This window comes from Carcharodon carcharias, chromosome 15 (assembly GCF_017639515.1).
Source record: "Carcharodon carcharias isolate sCarCar2 chromosome 15, sCarCar2.pri, whole genome shotgun sequence".
NCBI lineage: Eukaryota > Metazoa > Chordata > Chondrichthyes > Lamniformes > Lamnidae > Carcharodon > Carcharodon carcharias.
The window spans coordinates 40,125,222-40,147,521 of NC_054481.1; the positions used below are offsets into that span (position 1 = coordinate 40,125,222).

A 22,300-nucleotide genomic window follows, 5' to 3' on the forward strand; every position below is an offset into this window, starting at 1 on the left:
CTGGAACCTAGTCTTTATACACTTTACAGACACACACATTACATGCAACCCCAATTCTCCAACTGAACAATCACAGTTTCAGCCTGCTCCTGTATTTATGAGCATGGTTGAATCCCCAGTTAATTCTCCACCACCTGTATACAATTAAACCCCAAATATACAGTTAATAAGCGGCAGTGTCGGGGGAAGGGGGTTGGGATGGGGAGGGAGAGGGGCATATAGTGGTGGCATTCGGAATGACGGGGGAGTTAGTGTCGGTGATTTAGGGGATAGAGGAAGTGAGTGTGGTGCATTGAATATCAATGATTGGGTGGGGGCAGGATAGATCCCGATGACCAGCAGCAGCCCACTTCATCCTGGCTCTTTGATCAGCTTAGTGTGTTTTGAAAACTTATCTTGCTGGTGGCTGCCTGCAGTGCTTCTTTTAAGGACCTCTAGCTATAGGCCCCATTTAGACCTGCTTTTCCTGAATGCAGCTAACAACAGCTACCTCGGCCCAAACCATGCATTCTTAGGTGATGGGGCCTCAAATAGGAATTAGGTTCCTTCTCTGGACTTGAATGGAAAATGTAGGAAAGATTTTCTACTAGTATGACTTATTATTAAATGATCACTTGCTGCCTGCTATATTGGAAGCTCAGGACCGCTGTTCAACACCTTTGTTGTTGCCCTGCTGAATTTCCAGGCCATGTTGTTTTAAGAAACACGTTATCAGTATTTTATAAGACGTTATTTGACACAAATATGGAGAGTTTCAAGGGTTGTTGGCACTTTTAGTTCACAATGCCTCTTAAAAAGGGTGCAGAGAGTAGGAGAGACCAGTTTGAAAAGGGCGAGGAGAGCGGCAGGGTCTTCAGTTTAACTTTGGGAGCAAGAGGTGAAAACTGCGAGACTTCGGGACAGAGAGATTAAAGCAGAGAGATTCTGGGACAGAGGTTAAAACAGAGAGACTCAAGTAGGAGTAAGGGTAAAATAAAAGCAAGGGTCCATATTCCATTTAGTTAAGATATGTCTCGGGAGCTCAGTCCCATGATTTGCTCATCCTGTGCTATGTGGGAAATCCTAGACTCTTCTGGCGGTATGAATGACCATGTGTGCAGGAGGCGCCTCTGACTGGGACAACCCAAGCTCTGGGTTTTGGAGCTTGAATGGCAGCTGGGGGCACTACGGTGCATTCACGGGGCTGAGAGGTTCACGGATAGCACGTTTCAGGACGTGGTCACCTCACAGCTTAAGGAAGTGCAAAAAGAGAGGGAATGGGTGACTGCCAGACAGAAGAAGGGGAGCAGGCAGGTAGTGAGGGAATCCCCCAAGTGTATCTTGCTCGCAAACCGTTTTTCAGCCTTGGGAAATGGTGAGAGTGACTGCTCCTCTGTGGAGGCTAACCAGAGCCAAGGCTATGGCACTGCAGCTGGTCCAGCTGCTCAGTGGGGGAGGAAGAAATGTGGAAGGGCAATAGTGGTTGTTGACTTGTTAGTGAGGGGATTGGACAGGTGCGTCTGTGCCCATAGACGTGACTCCAGGATGGTATGTTGCCTCCCGGGTGCCAGGGTCAAGGATGTCATGGAACAGCTGCAGGGCATTCTGAAGGGGTCATGGACCATGTTGGGACCAATGACATAGGAAGAAAGAGAAATGAGGCCCCTCAAGCAGACTTTAGGGAGTTGGGCAGGAAATTGAAAAGCAGGACTTCAAAGGTAGTAATCTCCAGATTACTTCCCATGCCACGCAGTGGTAGGTAAGTGGGTGTAGGAACAGTAGGATAGAGCAGATGAATGCATGACTGGAGAGATGGTGCAGGAGGGAGGGCTTTAGATTCCAGGGGCATTGGGACCATTTCTGGGGGAGGTGGGACCTGTACAAGTTGGACGGGTTATATCTGAACAAGAGAGGGACCAGCATCCACGCGAGGAGGTTTGCTAATGCTGTTGGGGCGGATTTAAACTAAATTGGTAAGGGGATGGGATCCTGAAAAGTAGTTCAGGGAGGAGCTGAGATGGAATTAGAAGTTAAAACGCTAGTAAGTCTGGAAGGCAGAGGAAACATAGGCTAGATAAGAAAGAAGTGAGTTTAGCAAGGCTAAAGGGAATATATTTTAATGCAAGGAGTCTGAGGAATAAGACCGATGAGCTGAGGGCACAGATAGGTGTGTGGGAGTATGATATTGTAGCTATGACTGAGACTTAGCTAAAAGAAGGGCATGATTGGCAGCTCAACATTCCTGGTTATACGGTATTCAGATGAGATGGAGAAGGGGATTGAAAAGGGCGGGGGGGGGTGTCACAATATTGATCAAGGAATCAATTATAGCAGTGAGGAGGGATGATATCTTGGAAGGATCATCAAATAATGCCATATGGGTAGAAGTAAAAAAACACAAAAAGGGCAAACATGCTGTTGAGTATGTACTATAGGCCCCCAAACAGGGAGAGATAGAGGATCGATTATGTGATCAAATTTCAGAGAAGTGTAAGAATAATAAAGCAGTAATATTCAGGGATTTTAATTACCCAAATATTGGGCTGAATCTTTCCGTCGGCGAGCAGGGGGCGGAGCCTGCTCACTGACATGAAAATGACGCGGGCCCCCCCGACATCATCGCGCCCCATTTAAATCTTCAGAAAAGCGAGATCAGCTGTCCGCCCGCCGACCTGTCAATGGCCAATTGAGGCCATTGACAGGATAACTAAAACAATTAAAGGACCTGCCCGTCCAACCTTAAGGTTGGCAGGAAGGCCAGGAGCCCCAGCGGCAAATAGAGAAAACATGAAACCTCATCCAGTGGCGGGATGAGGTTTCATGTAGGGTTTAAAAAAGTTTATTAAAGTTTCAGTGAAATTTATTAACATGTCCCATCTCGTGTGACATTGTCACATGAGGGGCACATGTTAAGAATTTTTTTTATTTTTCTATTTTTAAAATTTATACAGCTGTCAGTGATCTCCCTGAGGCTGCACTCTCGCACTTGGAGAATCCCCCCCCCCCTCCCCCGCGCGCCAGCACAGGAAGTGAATAGCGCTTCCTGCCGGGCGTCACACTGGGCGGGCCTTAATTGGCCACCCCCTTAAAATGGCGGCGGGGCCCGCTTCTCCGGCAGGGATCAGCTCCCCACCCACCGGAGATTGGGTCGGGCCCACCTGCCTGACAGGCAGAAAGTTCTGCCTATTAACTGGGATAGTTTTAGTGTGCAAGGTAGGGAGGGAGCAAAATTCTTAAGTTGCACCCAGGAGAACTCTTTTTAGCCAGTGCATAGAATGCCCAACAAGGGAGGGGGCTGTTCTGGAGCTAATTTTCAGAAATGAGCCCGGGCAGGTGGAAGGCGTATCAGTAGGGGAGCATTTTGGAGATAGTGACCATAACTCAGTTAGTTTAGGATAATTATGGAAAAGGATAAGGTTAGGCCAGGAATAAAAGTTCTAAACTAGGGAAAGGCTAATTTTACTAAGATGAGATACGATTTGGTCCAAGTGGACTGAGAGCAGCTACTTGCAGATAAAACTGTGTCAGAGCAGTGGGAGACATTCAAGGAGGAAATAGCGAGAGTACAGGGCAAATATGTTCCTATAAAGACAAAGGGGGGACCAAGTCTGGAGAACCCTGGATGTCAAGGGACATGAAGTTTTAAGACTAAGGAAAGAAGAGAAGCTTATGACAGATACTGAGGGCTCAATACAGCAGAGTCCCTACAGGAGTATAAAAGTGCAGGGGGGATTCTTAAAGAAAAAATTAGGAAAGCTAAGAGAGTGCATGAGAAAGCTTTGGTGAGTAGAATAAAGGAAAAACCCAAAGGGAATTCTTAAATATATAAAGAGCAACAGAATAACTAGAGAAAGAGTAGGGCTAATTAGGGACCATAGAGGTAATCTGTGTGTGGACCTGGAAGATATGGGTACAGTCCTCAATGAATACTTTGCATCAGTCTTCACAATGGAAAAGGTTATAGGCATCAGGGTGGAGGACTGTGAAATATTAGAGGAAATTAACATGAGAGAGACAGAGGAGGTACTAGCGGGTTTAGCGGCCTTAAAAGTGGATAAATCCACAGGCCCGGATGAGATGTATCCCAGGCTGTTGAGAGAGGCAAGGGAAGAGATATCAGGGGCCCTGGCAATAATTTTCAAATCCTCTCTGGCCACAAGTGAAGTGCCAGAGGACTGCTAACATTGTCCCATTATTAAACGAGGGAGGAAGGGATAGACCAGGAAATTATAGGCCAGTCGGTCTAACCTCGGTGGTGGGGAAGTTCCTAGAATGAATTCTGCAGGACAGAATATATCTGCACTTGATGAAACACAGATTAATCAGGGATAGTCAGCATAGATTTGTTAAATCATGTTTGACAAACTTGATTGGATTTTTTGAGGAGGTAACCAGGAGTGTTGATGAGGTAATGCATTTGATGTGGTCTACATGGACTTTAGCAAGGCTTTTGATAAGGTCCCTCATGGGAGACTGGAACTCACTGCCTGAAAAGATGGTTGAGTCATAAACTCTCGAACAGTTAAGAAATATTTAGATATTCACTTGCATTGCCATAGCCTCCGGGGTTATGGGCCAAGCGCTGGAAAACTGAGTTAGTGTTGTCAGATCTTTGTTGACTGGCGTGGACATGATGTGGACATGAATGGCCTCCTGTGCTCTAAACGTCTGTTTAGATTCTGAGTCTAAAACCTTATTTGAAGTTAGTTTTAGAAAAGATCAAACATGCAAGAGGTCAAGATGCCCTCCATCAGTAGCTGTGGCCTTCCTTCTCTTTATTACCACCTTCTTCTGCAGAGATACTTACTGTGACACCAACAACATCAGCCTTTTCTTAAGCAGCCAGAAGTAATTGCAGTAAAAGAAAATAAAGACTGGCACTTAAATAGTGCCATTCACATCCTTAGGCAAAGCGCTTTACAGCCAAATGGGTGCTTTTTGAAAATCTAACCCTGGGAATCCAGCAGCCCATTTGCACACAGCAAGCTCCCACAAAAACAAATCTGATAATGACCAAATTTTTCTTAATGATGTGGGATATTTTTATGCAAATCGTATGCTTCAAATGTTAACTGAGGAGCGTGGTGCTGCTTTACTGATATTTATGCACTAGGACATTACAGATATTTGTTTAAAGTGAATCTGACTTGTGGCAGTCTTTATTATGCATGAGACTGTCCCATCCTTGCATTCTGACTGTTACTAAGAATAAATGCTTGTCATGGAAGAAAGAGTCCAAAACTAGTCTTTTACCTCAAGCTGGTTTATTCTCAAGCCAGCTCTTCCATGCAACAAACTTTTCTAGTCCCTTCTACACCAGAATGTTACAGCTGCATCCAATTATAATATATTGATAGGTAAACCAATTAACAAGCAGTTGTCTTTAACAATGTAATTGCTGTACAGTGTAACTGCAGTCAAGCAGCAGATTGTCAAGGTCCAAGGTGAAATGTTTATTGTAGCTGTTTCAGAGAACCAGTATCTATACACATTTTTGGGTTGAAAAGACTGAAATATTTACTGAGTTAAAATATAGTTGAGTGTTTAAAATATCATTTTGAAAGATTAACAGTGTAATTACTAGGGTGGGGAGGGGCTGTGGGCTTTGCAATGCTAATCTGTATATAATTTATAGTCTGTTTTAAGTTTGAATTGCTGCTCAGCATCTGGTCCAGTAATGTGTCCGAATGAATCTGTCTTGTAGAACCGAGTCTCCATCTGACGATGGCATAGAGTGTATCGAACATGAAGCTTCATTAAAGCATGGTCAGAAAAAATAATGTAATTACTGATACATTGACACTGACCTGGGTTTTGCTTTAGTAATAATGACAAAACTGTCAGTATTCATCATCATAACTCCTCTGAAACTGACAGCAACATCTCAAGTGTGCAAATGTGTAGTCAAACATAGAAGTAAGAAGTTTCTTCCAGTGGCGTTATATTTCTGAACAAGCTGCAGTGTAGCGGCAACCACAGACTGCAATCAATTAGAAATCATTCAACTGATGACAACTTCCATTCTTACGATCTCAGTAAAAACCCTTGAAAAGGTTACACCTTGTTGAGATGTAACAATTTTTAATATCTCAATACTGCTGAACAGACTCACTGGCCCTGAGAGTGTAATTTTATTAGTTGAATATTAAATTTCTCTTATGATATGAAATTCCACATTTAAAAAAGAAAATTAAAAGTTTATTACAGTTTAGTTCCTCCCTTAACCCCATGTGCATGTCCAAATCATACATTTTGCTATCTGTAAAATTTAAAAATCAAAGTAAAAGGATTCAGTTGTTTTACTTTCTAATTTGCTGTCTGTGAGATTACTTCAATGTGATTGGTTGCTTATCTTGCTTGATGACATCACTGCTGCTGGATGCCTGGAGATCTCCTTGACTTGGCACCAGATTAAAATTGACGTGCGAAAAGGAGAAACCTGCACCACGGAGATCACAAGATCTTTATGGGCACCTTCCTTTAAGATTATTAGCGAGTGATGTTGCTTTATTACTGCCCACAAAATCCAGCCCAAAATGCCAATTAAACTATCTTAGTTATTTTGCCAATTGCCTTAAATCTGTGCCCCTTCTTACTGACCCCCCCTGTCACTGGAAACAGTTGCTCCCCGTGTACTCAATCAACCCCTCATAGTTTTATTTTTATGAACTAACTTTAAATCTTAAAGTTTTTTTTATCCTTTCATGGGATATGGGTGTCAGTGGCAAGGCTGGCATTTGTTGTCCATCCCTAATTATACTTGAACTGAGTGGCTTGGCTTGCCATTTCAGAGGGCAGTTAAGAGTCAACCACATTGCTGTAGATCTGGAGTCACATGTAGGCCAGACTAGGTAAAGATGGCAGATTTATTTCCTTAAAGGGGAACCAGATGGATTTTTACAACAAGCAATGATTGCTTATAATGGTCCCCATCACTGAGACTAGCTTTATATTCCAGATTTTATTAATTTACTTTAAATTCCACCAGCTGCCATGGTGGGATTTGAACCCATGTCCCCTAAGAGCATTAGCCTGGGCCTCTGGAGTATTGGACCAATGACAGTGCCACTACACCGCCATCTCCACTGTCTACTTTTTCCCTTGTGGCGAGGTCATTAAACCTCTCTCTGCTTTCCTTGTCCTTACCATGGTACAACTGGTATTCACAGTCTTAAACATCTATCGAAATTCATGCAATGGCCAAAACAGCCAGGGTGTCTTACCTAACCCATGGTTTTACTGGTTTACTTTTTTGTAAACCATGAAACCTTGTGTGTCTGCACTGCCAGGTTAACAAATTTAACAAGCAAAAATTGATTTCTCAGAAATACCCTGTGACATTTGGCTGCAAATTATTGGCTTCCACACTGACCATTCACACCCTGGCTTCCCTGTTCTGTTCACGAGCTCTCCCAAGGGTCTTGGATATTCTAGCCCAAGCCTTTAATGCCTGCAAGGGTACTTCATTTTCCTGTGGCCTCATGACTAGAACCCAATAAGAGACTTTAGCATCCGTCTGTGTAGTGCCCACAATCTAAATTAGCTGAACTGCCGCACACATCAAAGTGATTATGGACAGCAGAGGGGAAATCTAGAAAGAAGTAGAATTAGGTCATGATTTACACTTTCTGTTTGTAAAATCATCACTCATCAATATAAATGGAAATATAAACACAGTTAGAAAAAGAATTTGACAAAAATGCCAAATAAAAGCCCAAATCAAAGGGGGATTTTAACATAAAGTCAAGTGAGAGATATGGCATATACTGACTATTATTTAAATCCTTTGACATTTTTTTAATGTCCTTGTATTAGGTGCACTTAGAATATTAAAGGTGATGGATTCACACTGTTTAAAAGCCAGTCATACTCTTGTTTTTTCTCAAACAAAAACAAAAAATGCTGGAAAAAGTCAGTACGTCTAACAGTACCTGTGGAGAGAAAGACAGAGTTAACATTTCGCGGCCATATATAACTCTTCTTCAGAGCTAAAGAGAAGTAAAAATGTGGTGAAATTTATACTGTTTAATGGCGTGGGGCAGGTGAAGCTGGATAGAAGGTCAGAGATAGGTAGGGACAAAGGAGAGATTGCCAAAGATGTCATGAACTAAAGGTCAAAGGGGTGTTAATGATGGTGCTACTGGCTAAAGGAGGTGCTGATGGTGACATTTTGCCTTTATCTGTTTGTTTCTCTTTCCCTATCAAATATTTACTTTTACTTATGCATGTTTACAAAATCTGTTTCAAGGTCCAGTTGTCCCTGTTATGATTTCTAAGTTGGTTTTGGATTCCCCACAGGTGATACACTATTTGTTGCTGGCTGTGGGAAATTCTTTGAAGGATCTGGTGAGGAGATGTACCGTGCTCTGATTGACATTCTCGGCAAATTGCCATCTGATACGGTAAACGTTTTACCTTTTGAGTAAGGATTCTAACTGTTAACTTGTCATTTTAGACATTCAGCACTTTGATATCAACATTTTGACATGTACTTTCAAATTTTTTTTAGAAGAAATCTATCATCTGTTTTCTGTCACTTTTATATTTCTGCAGCAATTATTTTAAAATAAATGTCCCTGACATCCTCTTATTCTGGTATTTTTTTCCTTGCTCCTTTTCCTGCCCTTGTATTTGTTCCCATTGCTTCCTCCACTCCTGAAGGTCTTAGGTGCTTACTGGGTTACAGTCCAGGCACTCTCCAAGACCTCACCCAAGGGGCCATTTTGTAAGGATCCTGTGAGAAATGAGTCTTGGCCATAGTTTTACCTTAAAATGTCTGTAACTTGGAACTGAATTAGTAATTTCATTCCATATGGATGGGAAATGCAAGGAATAGAGTGTTACTGAAATGAAATATAGTAGATGGTGCTTTTCAGAAGTGAAAAGGAATAAACTGCATTTATAAAGCACCTTATCACCTCCTCAGGATAGACAATTAATTAACTAATGAATTAATTAACCAATTAATCACTTTTCAGGTGCCGTCATTATTGTTATCTAGGCAACCACCTCATCCAATTAGTGTACAGTAAAGCCCTGCAAACAGGAAATGAGGCGAGTGGCCAGTTAATTTGTTTTTGGTAGGGTTTGTTTGCAGAAGGAATATTGGCCAGTGCACCAGAAGAACTCCCTGCTTTTTAAATGGTATCATGCAATCTTCTATATTCATCTGAGCCACCAAGACAGGTAGACAGGCTCTCAGTTTAATATCTCTCTTGAAGATGGAATCTCTGTCTTCACTCCCTCAGTCTGACAGCAAAATGTCAGCCAAGTATATGCGCTAAAATCTTGGCCGAATGCTTGGACCTACTATCTCTGGTTCAAAGACGAGCCCTACCAAATCAGCCAAGTTGACACATAACGTAAAAATTGCACACTCGTTGTTGATGGAACTTTGGTACTCTTACATTGATCAGCACAAATATTCATCAAAATATGTGAATTTTTAAAAAGGAAATTAATGAAAAGGATACTATAACATGTGAAAAACCAGTTCAAAATTTTCAAATCCCAGTAAAAATCAGTAATAGTGGAGTTCTATTTTAAAGTATACAAGACCAGTTCAGACAATATTGGTATCTTTCATTTCCAAGTTTTACTAGTTTTTCCTTTACAACTACTTCAGTAAAATCTGGAGTGGGAAAGAACAAGATGAGAAACTTCTGGTACCATTGCAAGTATTATTAGGAATTATAATTAAATTTGTATTGTTGTATTCCAAATTTTTATATATGTGATATTAAAGTTAGTATATTTTGTTTTTAGAGGGTGTACTGTGGGCATGAGTATACCATCAACAATCTCAAATTTGCCCAACATGTTGAACCAAACAATGAAGCAATCAAACAGAAATTAGCTTGGGCAAAGGTAAGCTTACTCATCATGAAGGTTACAAGTCATTAGAATGAAGCACACATGGAATTTGATACACTAGTGTGTGAACTGTCCATTTCCATCTTATGATCAATTCCTGATCTACCAGCCATTTTAATTAGCTGTAAAGAAACATAGGTGCATCTGTGGCATCGATTGAGTTCAATGCCGCACACACAGGTAGCCCTGGAACAGGTTTTCTGCTCCAGCCATTGGATGAAACAGGACTTGAGAAGGATGTGAAGCTTAAAGTTTCACAGTAACAGACCCAATTTAACCACCTCACTAATGCTGTGACTTTATTCTTTGCGTGATTTAAGAAGCTGGTTGGATTTGTTTTATTGTATAGCCTACTACCATATGCATCTTACATACAACAGCAATTGTTATCTTCAGCCATTGCTGGAGCGAACACTACTGATCCGCTATCTACTGGGAATAAATATTTCCCTTTAGTGATGGTACAGAAGCAAGTTAGAAACTGACCTCATCTAGCTGCCAGTAACAAATGAAAATAAGAAGCAAAATGACCACCGGTCAGTGATTCTGCTACCCCTGTTTCCTGTGTCTGAGTCAGAACTAGCACTTACGGGTTCTATATAAGACTGCAGAGCAGATCACCAAGTAGGGAAAAGATTTGCTTCATGACTTAGACACACAAATTGCAATGGCAGGAAAAGAAAGAGAAAGACCTGCATTTATATAAAGCCTTTCACAACCTCAGGACATCTCAAAATAGTTTACAGCCAATTTGTGCACAGCAAGCTCCCACAATCAGCAATATAATAATGGCCAGATCCCTTGTTTTAGTGATGTTGGGCTAAATAAAATGGCTGGGGCGTTGAGAGCGGGTTCCACACCCTGAAGTCAGCGGTCTTTCGATTCTTGGACCTGTCTTGGAAACACGCCCAATAAGACGTCAATTGGAGCTAATTAAACTGAACCTACAAACAAGGAGCAGGAGTAGGCCATTCGGCCCCTCGAGCCTCCTCCGCCATTTAATAAGATCATGGTTGGTCTGATAGTAACCTCAAATCTGCATCCTGCCTACCCCCGATAAGCTATCACCCCCTTGCTTACCAAGAATCTATCCACCTATGCCTTAAAAATATTCAACGACTCTGCTTCCACCACCTTTCCAAGAAAAGAGCTCCAAAGTCATTCAACCCTCTGAGAGAAACAATTCACCCCTGTTTTAAATAGGCAACCCCTTATTTTTAAACCGTGGCCCCCTAGTTCTACAATCTAGCAATATCTGTGGCGAGAAAGACAGAATTAACATTTAAAATCCATATGACTCTTCTCCAAAGCTAAAGAGAAGTAAAAATGTGATGAAATTTATGCCGTTTTTAGGGGGGGTGGAGCACGTGAAGCTGGATAAAAGGCCAGTGGTAGGTGGAGGCAAAGGAGAGATTACCAGAGATGTCATGAACAAAAGGACAAAGGGGTGCTAATAGTAGTGGTATTGGCTAAAGGAGGTGCTGATGGTGGCATTAAGGTCAGAAAGCAGAATGTGATAATAGGAGGACAAGGGTAAGCTCTCTGGAAAGAGCAACATGAACAAGTGACAGATGACCCTATTGGGGGTAGGGTTGGGGAGTGGGTGGTGGTGGTGGGGAAAAAAGATCAAAATAGGATAAAAGGTGGGGATAAAACAATGAATAAAAAAGAAAATAAATAAAAATAAGTGGATAAAAAATAAAATGAATATTGAAAAAAGAGGATAAAAAGGGGCGAGGATGGAGTAGAGAGTTCATGATCTGAAGTTGTTAAACTCAATGTTAAGTCCAGAAGGCTGTAAAGTGCCTAATCGGAAAATGAGGTGCTGTTCCTCTAGTTTGCGTTGGGCTTCACTGGAACATTGCAGCAGGCCAAGGATGGTCATGTGGGCACGAGAGCAGGGTGGTGTGTTGAAATGGCAAGCGACAGGAGGTCTGGGTCATGCTTGCGGACAGACCACAGGTGTTCTGCAAAGCGGCCACGCAGTCTACATTTGGTCTCTCCAATGTAGAGGAAACTGCATTGGGAGCAGTGAATGCAGTAGACCAAACTGAGGGAAGTGCAAGTGAAGTGCTGCTTTACTTGAAAGGAGTGTTTGGGCTTGGACGGTGAGGAGGGAGGAGGTAAAGGGGCTCTGAAGAAGTCATACAGATTCGAAACGTCAACTCTGCCTTTCTCTCCACAGATTCTGTTAGACCCGCTGAGTTTTTCCAGCATTTTCAATTTTTGTTTCAGATTTCCAGCATCCGCAGTGTTTTGCTTTTAGCCACTAGTTTTAAGTTCTCCCACAAGAGGAAACACCCTCTCCCTATCCACCCTGTCAAGACCCCTCAGGAACTTATATGTGTCAATCAAGTCGCCTCTTACTCTTCTAAACTCCAGTGGATACAAGCCTAGCCTGTCCAACCTTTCCTCATAAGACATATTAGTCTGGTAAACCTTCTCTGAACTGCTTCCAGTGCATTTACATCCTTCCTTAAATAAGGTGATCAATACTGTACACAGTATTCCAAATGTGGTCTCACTAGTGCTCTGTATAATTGAAGCATAACCTCCCTACTTTTGTATTCATCTTTCATCCCGCATAATGACTGCTGTAGGGTGGGATGTCCAGCCTCTTATGTCGTTGGCTGTGGCCCGGAATGAGGTCATGGCCAGTAGTTTAAAGGGCCCCCGGCACAGGACACTGTCAGGGACCCAGCAAGTGCAGGATCGCTTCAAACTCTGCAGAATAATTTGTCATTGAGCAGTTTGCAGGCTTCTAAAGTGAGTGCATTTTATTTGGAGTTCTGCTGTCTCCAAACCTTGGTAATGTTCAGAGGTGGCTTTCTTTTTAAGCTGAACAAGTTCCCCACCTTTTTGCATGGAACAGTTGTACAGTTGTTACATGTTACAGAGATGTCAGTGCCATTGGAGTAAGGGGAGAAGTGGGGGAGAAGGGCCAAACCAGCCTCTAGATTCAACGAGGACTCACTCAGAGCCCTCCTACATGTGGTCTCTGCCAGAAGTGAAAAGTTGATTCCAGCTCCAGGCAAGAGGAGGAAGCTGAGCCAGACACATGCAGCGTGGGAGGCGGTGGCTGAGAAGGTCAGCAGTGTTGGGCTGGTCAGAAGGACTTCGTCCCAATGCCAGAAAAGGCTAAATGACCTAACAATGTCGGCCAAGTGACCATGGCCCCAGTATGTATAGTCTTGGCCCAACATGCTACAGAGTGTGCTCATGAATGCAGGAGGGCAGTGAATTTGGCTGCTCTTCAAAGGCAGCATGATTCAACAAGGACACAGCTGTCTTCAATGATGTCATTACGCATTTCAAGCATTGGTCCAGTTGGGTGGGTGGTTTGCAGAATCGGCAAATAACGCATGAGCCTAGCATCCAGGCTGGCCAGTACTGAGGTGATAATGGGTTTTTGGCATACTATAAGATTATTTAAAATTGTTAATGACTGCACTCTTACAAATATTTTCAGGAGAAGCGAGCCCACAACAGCCGTGAGAGAACCTGTACAGGCAGAGGAACACCAAACCTGGAAGTTCTGAGTCCTTTCAAAGACGAAGTTCTGATGCTCACGGACCCAGAGTCCTCCAGGAGTTTAGGCAAAGGCAAGATTGGATGAAGGCCTGGGTCTGGTGAGATGGCAAATCGTCAGTCAGCTAGAAAAGGGGTCAAGGCTAGTGGAAGTTTAGTGGAGGATTGGCATTATTCAATGAAGCTGGTTAATATAGCTCAGACATTGGAACCCTGACAAGCTTCCTCATCTGAACCTTCAGATGATCATTCAAATGTACGTAGTGTTTGCAGAGTCTCATCACTCATGTGGACAATAGAAATGTTGATGAGCATCTTGTAATAGTGCTAATTTGGCCAAGTCTTTGATGCCTACTGACCCCCTTACTTATGTGTCTTCGTCACAGTAGAAGTCTCTTCTGTTCACCCTCTGCCACAGGCATGCTGCCCCTTCCCTCCAAGGAGGAGGTAGAACTCTCAGAGGATGCAGCATTACATCCTCTCTCAGCACCAGGCGCATCACAGATACTGGCACCTCGGTAGGGACCAGCATGTCGGAAAGAGACTACACACACTGATAAGGGCACTTCACATTCGCACATGCAGCTACCGGAGAGTAGGGTGGAGCAGGCCTCAGGCAGTCAGAGGAGCGTCTGGGGTGATCCAGAGACTAATTATGAGTCAGAAGATGAGTCTCTGGAGTCACCCATAAGGCGGCAGATGCTGGATGTACAGCACGAGGTCCATGAAGATGTGGCGGATATAGCAAAGGGGTTTCTTGCTCTGGCCCAGACTATGGAGGTGTCCATCCAGGCCATGTGGGCTGTGCTCACCCACTCTTTGGAGTGCCAAGCTTCTTTCATAGACAGATTGGCAGGGGCAAACTGTGCGCATTGTAGATGCAATCACTGATATGCGCTCCGATCTGCACACCGGGGCTCAGGGGCCCAGAGCCAGGGCGACTGGGGAACTGGGAGCTTGGGCACCTACCCAGCTCCTGGGTCCTCACAGGTTGGCAGGAAGGACCAGCAGGTCCCAGTAGCAGAAGATGAGTACCAGCTGCTGCCATCTGGAAGCATCTCTTGGGGCACTTCTGATGGGCTGGCATCTCCTCTGTCCACCCGCCATTCACACAATCCTCGTGCAGTGTCATGGTGACTGAAGATTCTCATGCATCTCAGCAGGAGTCTTCTAAAGTTTTGGGCAGCTCAAGGCCACAGCCACACAGAGGATGCCTGCCGAGGACATCCAGGGCAAGGGAGGTGGCAGATCAGCTACAAGCAAGAGGGGAACCAGTGCACCAGAGCACCTGTCAACACTTTAGAAAAGATCCACGTTAGTCACCAAGAGGGAGACATCGGTGTGTTGCTTATTGTTTGCTATTAATAATCCTTTCACGCTTGCAAATAAACGTACATCTAACATACCCTCATGCTGATGTTTTCATCATGTGCTGTGGCTGTGGCACTTGTATCTGAAGTTTAAGGAGAACTTGATAATGTTGAAGGAGGGCAAGAGGAGTCATGAGTTCATGCAGGGAAATGAATAGTGTGTGGATATTACGGTGACAGAACTCAGTCATGACACATGGGGAAGGGATCGCCTAGATGGCGCCCAAGCATGTCTGATGCAGTGGCATTGAACACTATTGAAGCCTCTGGCATATTAAGGCATCCCTGGTAACATGGCCATCCATGCAATCAAGGCTAGAGCCTTCAATCTGAACGTCGCCATGTTCCCTCATCCCATCCTTGCCCTCTCCCTCCAAGGATTGGCCTGTACCTGGTGAGTCCTCATCCTCCAGAGCATCTCCTTTTTGGATAGTGAGGTTATGGAGGGCACAACAAACCACGACCATCAGGGGCACAGCTGACGGGGAATAAGCAGTGCTCCTCCAGATTTGTCCAGGGATCTGAATCTCATCTTCAGGAGACTTGCTCCACTGTGGGCCTGGTGCTTCTGTGACTCTCATTTACCTCCTTTCCACCTCAGTTCTGGGCACCTTCACAGGCGATATTAGCCAGCTCTTCAACAGATACCCCTTGTCACCTGTGAGCCATCCATCCAGGGGATCTGGGCCACTGAACAGGTCTGGCACCTGTGAGTTTCGAAGAACGAAGGAGTCGAGGCTGCTGCCCGGGTACCTGGCTTATACCTGCATGATCCGCCAATGGTGATCACAGAGCAGCTGGATGTTCAGCGAGTGGAAGCCCTTCCCGTTACTGAAGGTGCAGGGCTGGCCAGCAGGAGCCCTTATGGTGACATAAGTACAATCAGTAGATCCCTGCACCCTAGAGAATGCTGCAGTCACCATGAATCTTTGTGCTCTTTCCAGTTGACTCTGGACATCCTGTGTGAGGGGGATGTAATTCCCTGACCTTTGAAACATTGCATCAGTGAAGACATTTATGCAGTGGTGTGCAACAGTTGTTGTGATGCCACTAAGATCTCTGCAGACTACCTGGAAGGATCTTGTCATGAAGAATTTGAGCATGACAGTAATCTTCAAAGCCACCGGCATCCGTTGCCCCCTTACGCAGTTGGAAGAGATCTCCCCCAGATGTGAGCATGTCACAGGGATGCGACTATGGCTCTTGATAGCCTGATTCTTCTCCTGCATTTACTCTCTGACAATTACAGATACAGCTCAATCTCTGCCTGTAGACTCCAGGGGCTGCATAAGACCGTCTGCGCCTCCGCTGAGGGTCTCTGAGTGGCTCTGGACCCTCAGGCTCTGGTGCAGCTCCGCCCCCTCCATGCACCAGTGCATCCTGGACCTCCTGCTTTTTCCTCCTCCTCCTCCTCCTCCTCCTCCTCCCCCTCCCCCTCCCCCTCCCCCTCCCCCTCCTCCTCCTGTCCTCACTGGAGGTTATGTCTCCCACCAAGAGCACAATGGCCATCTGCCACAGATATGTTATAGCCCTGTGTGATGGGCAGGAACAAACTCTAGCACTCAACAAAGTGCTCCACAACTGAGAAAAGGCCTCTAGCTCAAATGATATCAGAATGCTTTGTCTGCTCATTCAAATGAGCACTCCCAGCAGTTACTGATGTACTAACTGCTAAACTGAGACTCTGTGCTCAGCTGCAGCTTTTAAACCCATCCTAACAAGCTTATCCATGATAAAATGGATTCCCCACATGGCGTGACTCTGACTCTAAAGGTGTATTATTTTTTAGATGTAAACTTCATTTTTAATATTTTATACTTCTGTAAGAATACGGTGACATGCAGCCTGGAGTGTTATGTGTTGAGTCCCGAACCACAAACACTAAGCAAGATCCATCAAATGAAGATGAGTGAATGGGGTGTACCCAGTATTGTCCACATTCAATGATGGTGGGGTACGAGCTGGTAATGAGCCCCACAGGAGGGACAGCACTGTGCATCCCCCTCATGAAGCCAGAGCCAGATGGCTGCACTATTGTCCTCTTCACAAATGCAGCCTACAAGTCTCTTGTTGGTGACAATTGGTACAATGTGAGGATCGTCTTTGGTCCCAGCATACCCCTTAGGCTTAAGCATATTGAAGGGATCCTTCTCAGTTTTCATAGCCTGCATGATCATCTTTTCCATCCCAGTTGCTTGCTCTTCATCAGTCGGAATACCGCCAGATGCCAACGCCCTGCAGAGGACATGGCCTAACCAGAAACCTGGGCCAAGACTTCGAGTAGTCGTCAACCGCCAGGCCGATTGCATTGTGAGAGCTCCGGCTGCCATTGCTGTTCATGCCGCCATCTTGAGCTCTCCAACCAGGCCCCACCCCTTGGATTGTGTCACCCGCTCCGGCATATTATTGCCTTCAAAGCATATTATGACAGTCAATTGGGTTGTTAATGACTTTAATTGCACCTTTAATTAAGATTATCATAGCACAAGCCCACCCATATATTATTTGAAATCGGCATGATGACATCAGACATCACCCGACATCGTCATGTCCAATAATATGTCTGCTGATGTGGAAATCGCCCTCGTTTTTGGAGTGTACTATTCAGCCTGGTTGAGGGATAAATATTGACCATGATATCGGCATTCCCTCTTCTTCAAAATAGGGTTGTGGGATCTTTTACATCCACCTGAAATAGCAGAAGGGGCCTTCATTTGATGCCTCACGCAAAAGAGGGCATCTCTGACAGTGTAGCACTTCCTCAGTACTGCTCTGGGGTGTCAGCCTATATTTTGTACTCAAATCTCTGGAATTGAACTCAAACCCACAACCTTCTGACTCAGAGGCTTACGTCTCCACCCCTTTTCTGAATTTCAGCAGGAAGGAGTCATCTTTAGGAAAAGTCATAAAGGACAGTGAGGCTTGGTAAATATCATGTTCAAAACATCTGGCCATTAACATAGGATAGGCAAGCAGGAAGTAGACTGGCTTAAAAACAGAAATTCCTGGAAAACCTCAGCAGGTCTGGCAGCATCTGTGGAGAGAGAAACAATGTTTTGAGTCTTTTATGACTATTCTTTGGAACTGGCTTAAATATTTTGGAGGAAATTTGTTTCCTTAAGTTTTGTGGATCTTGAGACCAAAATAACATTTAAATCAAGATTTATTAGTTTCTTTTTAAGTTGGATCCTCAAATTAAGAATCTAATGTATTCTTTGTGGTTAACGGTTATAATATAACTCATTACTAATTTTTGGTAAATTTAAATCTTAGCCTATTAGCAGCATTTTTGTAATTGTTTTTAGGAACACTATGATCTTGGAAAACCTACCATCCCATCCACTATTGGAGAGGAGTTCAGTTATAACCCTTTCATGAGAGTGAGGTACAGTGAAATCCATGTTTATCTTCTCTAAGACCTTTGTATTGCTTTCTTCAGAATTCAGACTTATTGCCGTGGAAGGAAGAGAAAAAGATTCAGTCACAAAAAATTGAATTAATTTCCTTTTATTAGTGTTATGGATTGTGTTAATGAATGACCACAACATAAATGACCATAATTTCCATTTTGTGGAATCTCAAAATTAAAGTTTAAAAACTGCCTATGATATAGCGGGAAGCTAAAGTGAGAAGGAAAGTGACACATTCCCTATAATAGTCCAGGCTTTGTTGAATGCTAATTCAACTCCAAAGTGCTCAGCAACTTTCTACCACTTTCTTCTCTCTTAAGGATGTCCTTGCAAACACTTGGCCCTGCACCCAACAAACCGAAATGAAAGGAACAATAGTCAGCCAACCATGACATGACACATGCATATCTTCATTTCAGCACTCGAGTCAATTATATACAAGTCAATTGAAGTAGGTCAAAACAGCACCTTACAATTGCTTTTTAGTAAGGGCCCTGTATAGACTATATTTTTTTTAACTATGGAAACACCGGCCACTGAGACATATCAATTTAAGCACCAGATTTGCTTCTTTAATTCGACAAACCCCATTACCATGCCTTTTTTTCTATTTGGTAAAATGACACCAGGCCCTGATCATTTCCAGATAATTTACCATTTAAAGTTGCAGTTTATGGCTCCATTGCCAATGAGCTGATCTATGTGGGCCTTCATGTTTTCTCTAGGCAGCATCAGTCTATATTTTGTTTCAGTTTATGCTGCTTGCTGGTTAGAGCACAGTTACAGGCCTTCATTCCCCAGCCAGTCAGGGATGAGTTACATTCTGGGCATGGAGGAATGAGAAACTGAGTTATAATATAAGGGTGTGGTCCATACAAGGTCAATGTGAGACTGAGTACAGTACCGTCCATACAGTATGTAAGAAGGCACAAGACCCAGACCTCATGTCAGTGTGGTGTTGAGCAGAGGCATGTGAAAACCTAAACATTGAGAGAGCTCCTAGCCGTAACCTTCATATTCTATATGTATACAGTCATAAGTAGTTTATAAAGGCTTGCTGTTAACCTACTGAAGACTATGAAGACTTCTTTCAGGGACACCGTTCTGTAACCAACACTGAGAAACTTGCAAACTAGTCTATTTAGAGTGAAGTAATCCATTGGATTCTATCATGTTTCACTCCTTCATTCATTCTGATCCCTTCATGCATCCAATCCTCTGGAATTTGTTTGCAGCTTTAGGCTATTCCAATAAAGAGCTCCTCTGCTATACTAAACAGCATCTTTCAAGATTTATTTCCTCTTGCCCAAGTAATTATTTTTGTGGTTGAGATTTGAGCACAGGCTTCATCTTCATGATTGGGATTGAAGGACAGATAAGTGCTAAACAGCAACTTTATTTTTTACAGGGAGAAGGATGTACAAGACCATGTTGGACAGAAAGATGCAATTTCTACAATGGATGCAATCAGAAAAGAAAAAGATCGATTTCAAGTACCAAAGGATTAACAATGGAAAGTATTAACACTTACCTCCAGCACAGCATCATCTAGTGTGCCTGGAGTGGCAGTGTGCTGCAAAATATGTGTTCAGTAGTGAATGTTCCATTAAATAAATTGAATTTGCTTTGCTGGTGGAATGTGTAAAATGTAAATAGATTTTCATGTGTTGCAAATCATTTATGATTGTCAAAAAGTTTTCCCGTGGATGGGGGTTTAGTCTTATTGTGACCTACTTTCTTCCATTTCTCTCTTTCATTCCCCCTTCACTTAAATGCACTTCCATTTTCCAAGCGCCAAGCAAATAATTGCATTGATATTCAAGCAGAACGTTGCAATTTGAAATCCCAGCATTAACTTGTCACTTAAACTTGGCAATCATGTATTATTGAGTGATGAACACCAAGCATTTGCAAAGAATTTCCATTCCCAGAGATGGGGGAAAAGAAATGTAACTGCAGCTTGCCCCACTCAAATCCATTATAAATCCATCATTACGGAAACATTTTGAAAGTGACTGCAGCCAAATGTACCCATATCCTGCTGGGGAAAGATTTATAGAGAAGGCTCACCACCAAAAAAGGTCAGTGGGGAAACACACCCCTGCTCGAAGGAGTGCTAATTGGCTGGAGGTGGACCTTCTGCCCCCTTCTGGGAGGAAGTCCCACCTCCAGGAGCTCCTGGTCATCTGATTGGTTGGCAGCTCTCTGGTCCCAGCAGTGCCAACAGGAGTGGTGCCGCTGCTGGGACTGAGTCCAATTTTAGCGAAGAGGAGCCAAGAACCAGATAGAAGGTGATTCCAGAAAGCTTTTGGAAGGGCTAGAACCGAAGACCCCGGGGAGGGGGTTGGGGGGGGGGTGCTTAGTATCAGGTGCATAGGCCAGATGGGGAGGGGCTATCTAGTTGAGGAGCTTCTGATCCAAAAAGGGTCTGTGGAGGAGGTACCCCCACCCTCACACCTTTTCTGCGCGGGGCCTGAGATCCCTGCACGTTTACCCTGCCAGGCTTCCTCCCTTCCCCCCCACCCCCCCCCAAGCCCTCATCCCCAACCTCTATCCTGTGGCCAAATAATTGCAGTGTGGATGGGAAATGGTCCTTAAGTGGCCGATTAAGTGGTGGAGTGCAGATGTAGCACCCTAGGCCTTGCCCACTGCCCGTAAAATTACAGCGAGGTTGCGGGTGTGCAGGTTGGCAGCGGGAAAATCACCTGCAGAATTTTACTGGCCTCCCACCTGCAAACCCGCCATGGGGTCATAAAATTCTGTCTGTGATGTTTAAAAAAACTCTGTTAACAACAATTGAATTTAGATGCAGGCTCAGGCTGAATTTGGTCACTCTATTTTTGGATATGTATCATTTCTGCCTTGAAGTGTCTACTCCATCAGACTCTCATTTTGACTTTCCACCACACAATCCCATTTATTATTTTCTGAATTTTGAAAATTGTGAAATCCTCTTTAATATTAGATCATTCTCCTTTCATGTAGTTATGACTGATGGTGGTATTAAATGGGAAATGTTACATTGTCGTTTAATGAGTATAACATTTTGATTTAGTTTAAGGGTAGGATTTACTGTCAGTTAAGAATCTGTTCATTAGAAGAATCAAAACTGAAAACATTAAACAGCCTGCACCCTGTCAATTGTGAAAAGCCCACATGAAGTTGGGAACATGAACACCAGATTTGTTTCCCTCTCTTTGTTGCACCACTAGGATCAGCCTAATATACTTGTGTCTTTCTTAACGATATAACAATTTCTGTTATGTTACGCATCACATTTAATCTTCGCCTCCTTCCTTGAAGGTCTTCAATTGTGTAGAGGATGTGTATTTGGGAATTCCTTTTTGTAAAGTCAAGGGCCATGAGGGATGAGTAAAGAATGCGAGAACCCATTGTGATTGCCACAATAAAAATATTTAGTGATCCCTCTCAAAGATATGATCTAAAAGCTGAGGCTAAACTAGAGAATGATGCATTGATTTAAGATTTTAACCAAAATTAACTGCTGTGTGTTGCAGATTGGTTCCCTGCAGACTTGTAGCTAACATGATTGAATTTGTTCATGTTATACCTTGCTTATTAATCCAGAACCTTCCATCTCAACATAGAAGCCTGTGTAGGCAGTCAATAATGAGACATTGATCAAAACAAAAAGTGATTGCAAAATGTGATGTTGACTGTGCAACATCATGTTTTCAAAATTATTCCAACTCTTTTGTTAACATTAGAATTGGGAGAATGACTTTTGTGTCCTGATCCCTGTTTCTTGGCTTCCTCTAGTAGAATCTCTTTACCAGTAAGCTTCTCAGTTGACAAGTGCACTGTATACCTGCTGATTGCGCTTTTGTTTTTAGCAGCGTTCTTGGAATTGAAGTGTTAATTTTGCACTTAGTAAAATATATCGAGAAAATAAAATGCTTTTCTATGGTATTCATTTTTTCACATTGAAATCAAATCACTGTTTCAAAGATGAACTGGATTTCATAAGAAGAAGAAGAATGTCAATTTTACATTTACAGAATCATGAAACAATTTTACAAAGAGTTACAGTAACTTCTATTGTACCAGTGCATTTTCCACACTAGTTTATTTTTTAAGGCAAGACTTACATTTATATGGCGCCTTTCACGAATATCAGAC

General features: G+C 43.3%; 1 protein-coding gene across 1 annotated transcript in view; it reads left to right on the forward strand.

Moving 5' to 3' along the window:
- hagh (hydroxyacylglutathione hydrolase) overlaps positions 1–22,075 on the forward strand; it is a 29,510-nt gene extending 7,435 nt beyond the window's left edge. The window contains exons 6-9 of the mRNA XM_041206238.1: positions 8,278–8,381; positions 9,745–9,846; positions 18,056–18,135; positions 19,569–22,075. Coding sequence (XP_041062172.1) covers positions 8,278–8,381; positions 9,745–9,846; positions 18,056–18,135; positions 19,569–19,668 — 386 coding nt within the window. The 3' untranslated portion in view covers positions 19,669–22,075. The remainder of the gene's footprint in view (positions 1–8,277; positions 8,382–9,744; positions 9,847–18,055; positions 18,136–19,568) is intronic.
- Positions 22,076–22,300: the final 225 nt, after the last annotated feature.